The sequence below is a fragment of the Euprymna scolopes genome, chromosome 13, assembly GCF_053919585.1.
Source record: "Euprymna scolopes isolate OS-2025 chromosome 13, ASM5391958v1, whole genome shotgun sequence".
NCBI lineage: Eukaryota > Metazoa > Mollusca > Cephalopoda > Sepiida > Sepiolidae > Euprymna > Euprymna scolopes.
This window is the reverse complement of record NC_136494.1, coordinates 137,259,405-137,271,951: the sequence shown is the minus strand read 5'-3', so window position 1 is coordinate 137,271,951 and position 12,547 is coordinate 137,259,405. Positions and strand designations below refer to the sequence as shown.

At 35.4% G+C, this 12,547-nt stretch overlaps 1 protein-coding gene and 1 pseudogene across 3 annotated transcripts in view; one reads left to right on the top strand and one right to left on the bottom strand.

The window, feature by feature from the left end:
- LOC145292206 (integrin alpha-8-like) overlaps window positions 1-12,547 on the bottom strand; it is a 506,022-nt gene that overhangs the window by 64,607 nt on the left and 428,868 nt on the right. For all 3 annotated transcript variants that reach the window (XM_080138520.1, XM_080138521.1, XM_080138522.1), the window contains exons 10-12: window positions 10,475-10,528; window positions 2,992-3,044; window positions 1,935-2,031 (exon numbers count right to left, since the gene is read on the bottom strand). In XM_080138520.1, coding sequence (XP_079994646.1) covers window positions 1,935-2,031; window positions 2,992-3,044; window positions 10,475-10,528 — 204 coding nt within the window. The remainder of the gene's footprint in view (window positions 1-1,934; window positions 2,032-2,991; window positions 3,045-10,474; window positions 10,529-12,547) is intronic.
- On the top strand, window positions 11,458-11,594 carry LOC145292611 (U2 spliceosomal RNA; annotated as a pseudogene).

The following is a 12,547-nucleotide window of genomic DNA, read 5'->3' as shown; positions in this document are numbered from 1 at the left end:
TAAACATTACGACGAACAATATTTCCTTAGCTATTATAGGCATTTAATGTTGCATGTTTCTTTTGTTTTACCTAATATTATGAAAATTCCAGTATTGCCTACAATCCTATATATTCAACATAGTTTAATGCAAGAATTGGCAACGCTCTAAAGAAACTAGAAACTCCAATAATACAAACCACACCACAAACTTAAAACAAACATTGAAACAAAAACATTTACCAAAATTCCCGCATCAAATGCAGATATGTATATTATTCCATGCGATGACTGTCATTAGATATACATCGATGAAACTTAATGTGAACTTAAGAAAAGGATCGATATGTATAAAAGAGATATCTAAATAACAATTCCTTAAATGTACTATTCTCTCATACATTATAACATGACCATTCTTTACACTTTAAACTAGATTGACTCATTAAATTAATTTATATTATTATCTATTAATCTGCAAATTAATACAAACCGAACGGAATATTAATTAAGATCCATGTTAGTTCATTTACTGAAACAAAATTTTGTGCTTAACATCGATATAAAACAAATAAACAAAAAAACATTCCACTTCATAAACGCACTGTATATTTTGAAATCTAACGACTGTCGTTGTTTCGAAATCAGAACAAAAACATTATCTTCACATTATAATCGTATGACACTTTTGAAATTTAAACGATTATGTTTCGTTTTAAGGTAAAAAAGAATATATGTTATAAACGCAGTACATATATTTTCAAATATTGTAGTTGTTTGTTATTCTTTAAATCAGTAATTATGAGAAAGTCTTGAAATAAAGACGAAATATTGATGAATGTGTAAATGATCTTGATTTTTTTAATGTTCCACACACACACACACACACACACACACACACACACACACACTTTAAATAAATAGAAAAACTACCACTAGCGTAAAAAGCAATGCTCTTTGTATAAATAAATAGAGCTTAGGCATTTGGACAATGTTTAAACATTGTAATTTTGCATACTTATCTTAACAGCAGCCAAATAGCGTAACGGCAAGTAGCGCCGACTGTCGCCTAGGTGTTCGAGTTTCAATCCTGGCTTGAAGTAATTGCTAGTCTAGCCACACTGACAAGTTGTGATAAAGCGAAACAGTATTATATATGTACGACTATATATATGTATTAATATACATATATACAGAGAGAGAGAGAGAGAGAGAGAGAGAGAGAGAGAGAGAGAGAGAGAGATTGCTGATTGTCTGCTTTTTAAGCCGACTCAACATTTTGAATTTACATTCATATAAAATGCCCGCTGACTTATAAGTCAGTGCGTAAATAATGTTTGTTTTAAAAATCAGTCATGGTCATTGATTTTAAGCTGTGAGTATTTCCTCAGATGACTTTAACACGCTCTGCCTTGTTTTGCTTAGTTTTCTGCCGAACATTCATGTTTTGGTAGAGTTTCTGTAACAGACGCACTGTTTCCATTATTTTAAGATGTTTGTACGATGGTATAGTAGTAACTGATGTGATATTAGTATTAGCGTAAACACTGTATTTTTAAAAATTATATTCCGATTTTGGTAACCAACGTACACACACAAGAACATAACAATATCGGATTTTCTTTTAAATTATTTTTTTGAAAATGTATAATTGATTTTTTTGAATGTGATGATTTTTATCGCAATATATTTGATCTTATTTTTTTTTAATTTTAACTTTCATAGATTTTATGCAAATTTATTTTCTGCATTCATACCTTATGTCTCAGTTGTAGATTAATCCCTGGAATTATAATTGCCCATTTCAACCACATTGAACAAATAAAAACGTCCGTAAAATATTATTAGTTTACATATAAAAGAATTAGAAAATGCCATTAGAAATAGTTTTAAACGTTATTAAAATCCATTATAATTTCGATTACAATTAAACATGAATTCAAAACTGGTATTACCTTTGCTGTTTGATAAAATACAAACACCCGACCAGTTTCGTAAGAACCGTCTTTGAATTTAGAATACATCGGGGCACCAACAATGATGTCGTCCAAGCTGGAATTGAAACCAAAAATACATATTTAGATTAAAAGTTTAAGATTAGCACATATTATGACAAATACGGCATGATCTTGTTGATAACGGATTCTCCTCAGATAACCTAAGTTAAGGATTGTTGAGCATGGTTTATAATAGATGGGTGACTATTTGGGAATATCAAAAATTGTACGTAGAAGGACGTTAACACTTTCCTGCAGGAACTGCAAAACCTAACGTAGTCATATTCTCTGGCCGGGATATACATGCAACTAAGGATCACTTGTGAATTACAAAAGAAGCCGGTTCAACGCGTCTAAGGTGAATGGTGCTGGCATCCATACGCACATTGTATGACGAAAATGCAGTGTGCGTCAGGGGTGAAAAGAATAATTATATATTAAATAGTTATATATGAACTAGCAAAATATTCGTCCATCGACGGGTATTCTGATCGTTAATATTAATTAGCAAAACAGAAACGTTTTAAACGACCGTTATATAATTTTATGAATATTAAAATCAAGATATATTTGCGATTAAACTTTATGCCTGGAACCCTTATTCGAATTTCTATAAAACATCAATTAATTATTTTTTATGATAAAATGGAAGATGACGATGATTAAGTGGTTAATGACATGGATTGACATTCTGAGTGTGCCAAGTTCAAGTCCAGTAAATAGTACAAAAATACTTTCAATTACGATTATACTTGTAATTACTCGGTGTCTTTCTAGAAAGAATTCTAACTAAAAAATATCGGGGAAACCAATATCGAGAATAGAATAATCTAATTTATACTAGAATGCATGAATTATTAAATATGCTTGAAATGTTATGGTTACGCTTAGAATACCTTTGGAAGAGATTGGAATTGAGGTCTAAATCGTGTCTCACATATCAGGACAAACACACACACACACACACAAACACACACACGCACACACTAATGTTAGGTGTGAAGAATATACTTACCCATCACCATTGACGTCTGTCACACCGAGCGAATAACCAAAATATTCTCCAAACTGAAAAACAGAAAATAATGTAGATTAAATGAATACACTTGAATGTCCTTTGACTCTGTATAAAGGAGATTGGCGAATGGATTCATCGTTTTTTATTTATTTATTTATTTTTTTTTCATTTAAGTAATCCATATCCACCATTATTTCGATTCGTAGTAGCATGATTTGAGCAAAATTGTTTTATGATATTTGACGAAACAATACTGATGTAAATATATCATATTTCAGCGAAGGTATATATCTTAAATCCGTTTGATCCGATCGATCTCAGGAGTTAGTATTGGAAAAGAGAAATCTCAGGAACACGATAGTAAACACACACACAAATAATCCAAACAAGGCAACAAGAGCTGATTTTAATCGACAAGAATGAACGCTCAGCGAAATTGTAGTTTCGACGCATCAGAGGATCACACGGTGCAGTTCAATGAGACAGACGAACTAATCAAATATGTTGAACTTGCCAGGAACATAAAGAGAATCACGTAATACCAATAATAATAAGAACACTGGGGACAGTTTCGAGAAAACCAAAAATAAACCTAGGAGAAATTGAAATTGAAGGGATGATTGAGACAATAAAACGCACGACAATGATGAAAACAGCTGAAATATCAAAACAAATCCCCCAGTGTAGAAACGAACCCACATTACAAACGAACGCTAACCTGGCAATAATAAATTGAAATAGAAATTAGACAAAAATATATAGAAAGAACATCTTACGAGACGAATGAAACTAAAACTTCTAGAAACCCAAGAATTCAATTCACCCACATATAAAAAAAGTAGACACACGCACACAAATAAGCAACGGGTATTAACCTCGCATGGTATTAACCCCGCATGGTATTATGCAATCTGATTGTGAAGGATAACGGAGAGAGTGAAAAATTGAACAATGACATCACTAACAAGAAATTTACTGATTTCTTACGGAGGGTAATATAACCTTGGAAATGTTCATTGCCACTCCATTTCTATATAAGGTCAACGGCTGTTGTTAGCAAGAAAAAACGGTAAACGACTTTGCGATAATACAAAATGATTTGCAATATTACCCAAGAGAAGTCGTGAATACACGGACATTCCAAGCAACTCCACATCTAATTGCAAGTGAGAAATCTTGAATAATGATCCGTCAAATTTCTAGTCAGTCAATAATAATGATAATGTTGTGTTTCTGTAAGATTCCCCATGCATAGAATCTTGTTGTCACATCTAGACTTATGTATCTGCAATTACTCTTTCCCATTTAGACATGGCTGCAAAAACTGTCTCTAATCTCATAGTTATTGCACTATTAACCAAGCACCACCCCCTATTCCATTGCTGCAGCGTTTCATCGCTGCGCTTGTTTTACAAGTACTTTAATGGAGCGTGCTTTAATGAAGCCGACACATTTATGTCTCCTTGATTTAAATACATCAGGCTAACCCGACAAGCGGTAGAATTCCATCCCTTCACTGTAAAGGTCTCTAGGTGCCGGAAAGCTTCCTACTTAAGTAGTTTCTTCCCTTGAATTGCTAAACTTTCGAATTGCATTCTTGTTTCCTGCTTCTTTGATTGTATTAACGCCAGAATTTTAAATGTAATGTCAACAAACATCTTTGATGCTCAACTCCCTACACAATTCCCCTGCAGATATGGTTTCAAATAGTATCTCCTTGCGTTCAAGTAGCCGCATCCCTTCTTGTAAGTGGATAAGAGTTTTAAAAAAGCCCTTAAGATATTTGATAAAATATTTATTCAGATTTGAAACTTTTACAGCAGCTGATCGCTTATCCATTTTTAAATGAAATCGACCGGTAACTTGGGAATCTTTGGAATGATACAGTCAGAATTGAAAAAAAAAATTGAAATCTTCCCACCAATGAGGAACGAAGAACTGGGGATTATTTACTTAATAAATTCCAGTCTGTTAATCAGGTCTGAAAATTCCTGCAAGGAAAAGATTTTTGGCACGAGGCATATGAAAGATGTAATTCTTCTTTTTGCATTTATCAGTAAAGTTTATTTATTTATTTTGCATGCATTCTTCCCATCTCTATGAGTTGCTTTCTCTGCCAGGCTTAAGTTTAAAACAGAATGTTCGTCAGTTGGTCTCGTTTTCGTTTTAAATATAATTTTTTAGATGAATTCACATACGAGGTGCCTTCAATAAGCTTCCAGGCTTTTTGTGCAGGCATTTAAAATTGAAAATTCAGTATGTTATTCCTATACATCTCATGGAATAATTAACCAATTTTTATGATCTTGCATACCTCGAGCATCAGTTTTTGAGTGGCATAGGAGATTCAAGGAAGGCAGAGAGTGTGTGAGGTATAATGAGAGGTGTAGGATGAGTAAAGAAGTCAGAACATCAGAGTTGATTGACCAGTATAGAATTTCATAGATAAGGACCGTCGGGTGTCTATAGAGACAATAAGTGCACAGTTTGATGTCAGTGTGGGAACTGTAAAAACAATCATTCACAATGAACTGAAGATGAGGAAGATTTGTTTGAAGTTTATCCAAAGAGTGCTTCATGCTTGTCACAAACTGCTTGACCAAGATGGGCATCCAAACAGTTACTCACTCTCCCTATAGTCCATACCTTGGTCCCTGTGATTTTTGGTTATTTCCCAAGCTTAAGGAAAACCTTAGAGACTGTCGTTATGAGACAATTAAGGAAATGAAAGAGGCTGTGACGTAGGCCATTGACAGGCTTAGACATGAGGACTTCCATAGGGCCTTCCAGAATTACAACAAGTGCATTGCAGCCGGAGAAGCTTACTTCGAATGGGACTAAGGTTTCATGTATGTACTATCAATAAAAGTGATCACGAAAAATATCTGGAAACTTTTTTAATGCACCTCGTATCACTTTATTACGTCATATCAATCCATTAATCTGCTCGCTTAAGTTTGAAAGAGAATGTTTGTCGGTCGGTCACGTTTTGTTTTAAAATATCATTTTCCTAAATAAATTCAAACATCTCTTTATGACGCTATGTCTATTCGTCAGTCTGCCAGGTTTAAGTTTGACATAAAACTTTCTGTCGTTAAACATCCAGTTCGAAAGAACACTTAGTTGAGAATGTTTTGTAGTACTGAGTTACCGAACACCAAAGCGACTCGAAAACAAATATGAATGAGAGTGAACAATGTCAGGATTTAAAGCAACGGAGGAAGGAAAAATAACATTATTTAAGAGGACTGAAGCCAGCTAGGGATTTTTCTCCTCGGCCCTTAAAATCAACATAGATAAGACCAGTCATGTGATGACCTGGTCCTTGTTGATTGAGGTTTAGTGCTGGATCTGTGCTGTTCTAGGAGATCCACCCTTCAAGGCTCTACCGTCTCTCTTTGAGGAGGGGTTAGATTAATGCTAATAGCTCAAGGCGCCCTTAGCGGGGAATGCTGACGGAGCTGCTCTGCAGGTCAGAGTGCCCCTCCTCAGTTACGCTGACTTCTCAATCTCAACTTTTGACCTTGATATCACAGTTCTTGCAATGGTAGATAACTAAATACGTTTCTTTTTTTGAAGAGGTAGTTCAAAATTTTTTTTATTGGTGTTAGATTTGAACACGACCATGTTATAACGAAAAGGGAAACAATCCCCTGGTTGCGTATTTTATAGATGTAAGCCAATTGAAAAACAGTTTCAGTGAGAGGAAGAAGAAAGAACTATATAAATTATATATACTCGAGTTTGTTAATTCCTGTATTAAAATCCCAAAAAGCATCAGAAGATTCAACATAAATAATTCCATATTTTTCTGTTGCAACAATTTCAAGAAAAAAGTAAAAATTACAATAATTTATAGATCATTCTAGATTTACATTTTGTAAGATTCTATCTTTTATAAGTAATCAAATACAAAGCTAAAAATGATTAGCTTTTCGCCTTTGAGCGGACAAGATATACAATTTACTACAGCACAACATGGCGTCCCCTCATGTTTCCTAGAAGCAATCTCATTAGGCAGACATTTAATTGATCGAAATGTTCATTATTTTCGTTACAGTAATTAATTAATGTATAGGATTCCATCAAATCACTTCCACAAAATTAAAACTATTGTAATTAACATATTTTTTGAATGGGTAATAGAATATTGGCATTGCTTACAGAGAAGACATGATCTATAATCAAATGTATACAACAGTCTTTTCAGAAGAACTCTCAATCAGTTTATTTAGACAATCTATTATTTAGAAAATCTATTATTAAGACAATCTATTATTTTGACAATCTATTATTAAGGTAATCTATTATTTAAACAATCTAATATTAAGACAATCTATTATTAAGACAATCTATTATTTAGACAACCTTTTATTTAGACAATCTATTATATAAACAGTATAATTCTTTCCAAAATTATGCCCTCTTTTTAACCTATGTTCATCTCAAACAAAACACAAAAAACTGCTTGGACGTGAGGGCTACTATTTGAAAAGATTAACAAAATGTTGGTTTACATTACGTTTAAACTTCTGTATATTAGTACAATCAGGCAAGTAGATAACAGGAAAGGAATTCAAAAGTCTAAGTATGAGGGAAGTAACTATTAACGTATAAAGGTTTTCTGGCATTTAGAGAGCTCAACAGTGAAGGGTTTTGATTTTGTTGTGATTTTTCTGCGGAGCAAGTTCGTCGGGGATGTATACATCGATATATGTTCATCAGTTCGGTAGATTTTTAATGAAATCAAAGTGGACTAAGTAGAAGCAGTGACTGAAACGGGCTGGAGGTAGCTTTATATGCATGTATGTATGTATGTATATGTTCATATCTATATATATATATATATTTTTACATAGGCATCACCACTTATCAAGGCATAGAGACCACTCGATGATAAGGGTTTAAGCGTGTACAGTAGAAATGGGACAATATAGTAACCGTTAGTAATGGAAATTCGGTAAATATGTTAACTTATATGGAACGGCTCATCAAAAACTTGTATACGTTAGACTTGATGACAACCATATTGTAGTCAGCTGGAAAGCAGGAAAATGGAAGACAATTCCATAGGCGTGCAGTTCTAAGAAGGAAGCTTTGCTTATGGAATTTACGTTTAGGTTTAGGCACAGATAAAGAGTGGGGGAAATTATTGATAGTGTTTTCTGCTAGATGGGTGTTTTTTGTGAAAGTTGAGTGAGAGGGGACCATAGATTGGAGCTTAGCCGAGCACTTGCCATGAAAATAACGATAAAGCAGAGACAAACTTGCAACATCTCTTCTGTGAGAAAGAGGTTGCAGGGAAGAGAAAAGGACATCCCCTACGAGGTTACGAAGTCTATTTTAATTCCATCAAGACAGGATAAGTCCTTTTTAGCAGCTTCTACCCAAATGTGGCAAAGTACTCCATCCTTGGACGTACCTGGCTCTTATATAGATAGAGAATTGCATCAGCAGTGAGATATCTACTGGATCGATAGAAGGATTCTACCATTTTTCCAGCGGCCTTGGCAACGGATTTAATGTATGTGTTTCATTTAAGATCAGAAGTAAAGGTAAAGCCCAGAAGCTTGTCAAAACATGAGGACTCCCCAAGACGAGAGCCATTCATTTCAATTGATGCCAGATGGGGATCAGAGCATTGATGACGTAAAGATAAAAGCTTGGTTTTAGATGCATTAAAAGTAACTAGCCACTCCTTACCCCATTGTACCACTTGCTCAAGATCAGAGGAGAGAGAATCGGAGAGAACTTGGTCGTTTACGGTCTTAGATGTGCTACCATAGATGGTAGTGTCATCAGCATAAATGTCTATGAATGATGTAAGGATGTTACTTGGAACATCATTAATGTAGATAAGGAAGAGAGTTGGCCCCAGGATGGACCCCTGAGTGACTCCAGCATTAATACTAAGAGCTTCTGATTTCTGCCCATCAACCACTACTCTTATGAACCTATCAGAGCGAAATGGTTTAATAATTAAGAAGATATTTCCAGCTATACCATAGCAACAGATCTTGTGAAGTAGACCTTTATGTCATACTCTATCAAAGGTCTTTGATATGTCAAGAGCAATTGCCCTAGAAAGGTAACCTCCGTCGAAAATTTGCTAATCCTATGAGATATAACTGTAAGCACATCTGTTATAGATCATGCAGAACGGAAACCATATTGCGTGTCACTAAGAAGGTTATTTTTGCTGAGATGGTTGATTACTTCTCTATTTAATACAAATTCCAGCAACTTACTCATGACGCACAGGAGACTTATTGGCCTGTATTAAGAGGGGGATGAGCGATCACCTGAATTCTGAAATACAGGACATACTGATGAGATTTTGCAGGGTGATGGGAAGCAATTCTCCTTAAGACAACGTTTAAACAGTTTTGTAAGGATGGACGTTAGTTCTGGTTGAATTCTTTTGAGTACTATAATTGGAATACCGTCAGGGTCGGTTGCTTTACTGGAATCAAGGTTTTAGATTAGCTTGACAACATCACGTACAGATATTTGTCTATCAAATAGCGTGTTTTCTGATACAGGAGGAAATATTCGGAGTTGGTGGCCTTGGTCGCAAAGGGTAGAATTAGCTACAAAGTTCTTGGCAAAGAGTTTGGCTTTGTCTGATGCTGACGAGATTACCTCGAGTCCATTTATGAGAGTTTGGATAGAACACACGATTCTGTTTGCTATTTGCCAAAAACTGGTGGGTACCAAGTCACTGCTCAGCTACTTTAGACTTGACTGATTGAGTACACAACTCTCTTGCGTTCTTTATTACTTTTTTACAGTAGTTGCCGGCAGGCCTGAAAGCGGCTTTAGTCTTAGTACATCTATTACGTTGAAAGCAATGGCAAAAGTGATTTCTCTGCTTAATGGCAGAGAACCACCGTTAGCTGTTAGGTTTTGCTGGAATTTTTTCGAGGGTATGAAACGGTCTATACCTACAATTAACCATTCAGTCAGGTCTGATACTATAGAGGGCACATCCTTTTTAAACATGGAACACAGAGGTAGATCTGATATAAATATACGGAAGCTATCCCAGTCAGCCATAGAGTATCGATATAGTGTACGATGGAGAGGTACACCTGAGGACTTATTACATTTCATTTTTATCTTAACTGATACAACACAGTGGTCGGAAGGTCCATGTGGAGACAGAACGGAAGTGAACATAGTTCAGCGCAAGTTGTGTGTGTGTATATATATATATATATATATATATATATATATATATATATATATATCACTATAAAGCAATATTTTGTCCTTGCGATAATATTCGTTTGTTCTTGTTACCTTTTACATCAAGTAGCTTCAGTTCTTGTCTCCAGCGATTCACACAAAAATAACCATTCTTATAGTCCAGTCACAATTCTTTGTTTTTTTTCAGAATTAAGCCTCAATATGACAAGTTTTATAGCGCAAACACGTAGGCGTTAAAAAGGTGTTTAAAAGGAACGAGGAAAATGTTTACCTGCTCTCCTAGAATACTGTTAAGTTGGGTCAAATTTTGCGTGTAAATGGTCACCTGCAAAAAGAAAATAGAAAAATAATTGTGAGTAAAATTTAACTTTTTAGTCGCATGCAAGCGACTCTACAAGTCACTGCGCCCGTCGGTCGGTCTGTCGGTTTGTCCGAAACACTTTTGTGCTCGGCCTTTTTGGTTAAGATCAAAGGTCTGTTGTTAATACATGCTGTTCTTAACTGTTTAAGTTTTTCTTGGTCTTTTGGCCAAGATAAAAGTGTAGTATCTGTTCCGGCAGATACTGCAAGCTATGACTAGCAAAGACCAGATGTGGGGGCAACCCCACATGCCTGACCTTTAACCAGCTCCCATTTCCCACCTCTAGGGAGCTGGTCCCCTTTCCCCTTCCCCCTTCCTTCACTCCTCACATTAAAAATTGGCCTTGTGCCTAATTTGCTCGGTGGGGGAGCAAATAAATACCATCTGTTCCGGCAGATACTGCAAGCAAAGACCATATGTGGAGGCGACCCCACATGTAAGACCTTGGTTAATGTATGCCAATTGTCACTATCCAGCTCCCTTACTCCGTGGAGAGTTGATCCCCATTTCCCCTTCACTCCTTACATTAAAAATCGGCCTTGTGCCTAATTTGCTCAGTGGGGGAGCAAATAAATACCACCTTGGTCAATGTAGGGGCAAACCTTCATGCCAATTGTCACTATCCAGCTCCCCTACTCCCCGGGGAGTTGGTCCCCATTTCCCCTTCAGTCCTGACATTAAAAATCGGCCTTGTGCCTAATTTGCTCGGTGGGGGAGCAAATAAATACCAACCCCACATATAAGACCTTGGTCAATGTAGGGGCAACCCTTCATACCAATTGTCACTATCCAGCTCCCCTACTCCCCGGGGAGTTGGTCTCCATTTCCCCTTCACTCCTCACATTAAAAATCGGCATTGTGCCATAATTTGCTCGGTGAGGGAGCAAATAAATACCCTTTTCTTGGCCTTTTGGCCAAAATCAAAGTGTAGTATCTGTTCTTACTACATGCTGTACTTATGTTTGTAACTATGTGATATGAAGAGGGGATCACTTTTCTGTATTAATTTAATGTAAAATGATCACCCACTTTACAACCAGTCAGTCTCAAACCCATTCAAGTCATTCTCCAGATCATTCAAGTTGTTTTTGAAGGATTCCAGTTATTTTTAAGCATTCAATTCATTCTTAAGCTCATTCAATTCATCCTTAAGTTTGTTAAAGTCATTCTAAGTCATTTACTTTTTATTTATTTAAGTCATTTCAGCCCATTTTTCGGTCATTTTTGTATCTTTAAGACTTTCATGTCAATCCTACATGCACATTCATTCATTACACGAATGCACGCGACTAATGGCTATCGGCCTTGTTTTTTCTAAACATAAATATTCGATTCATAAAAACGTTATTGACGTGTTCATGCTCCGCTAAACGTTCATTTTCATTTTGCGCATTTATTAGTCACGTATATATCTCCAAAATTATTTTCTGAAATTGATTACAATATGTACATGAATAAATATAACTGTCAATACGTTGAGTTAAAATTTTGCTTATTTTTTGTAAGAATAATTATTCAAGTAATACAAACTTATAACTTCACTATTAGCTGTTGCAATAATTAAACAAAATTTTACATGGCAGTTGTGCCTATTGTCTCCGAAACTATCAGTTCAAAAATGATAAAATCCAATTAATTTCCAAATTATCATGATGTGAAATTCTAGTATGGCGGGGGATTCAACCTTAGTTTCTCCTCACCATGGGGATGTTTCTAGAAGCACTGTTACGTGTTGGTATGGAACATGCAGCTACTCAGGGAGAAAACGATAGCCGTATTCTCTTCAAACGATGTTGATTCCGTCCTTAGGTTTGACAGGACTTTTCTCAGCTTTTAGTGTAGTTAATTCTCTCCAGAGAATTAATTATCTGGGACCATCAGCTGAAATTGGACGCTTTGCTCAAATGAACAAACGATATTTTTTACATAAAAATATATGATTTATTTTTGCATTTTAGTTTCTGATTAAAAAAGAACATAATT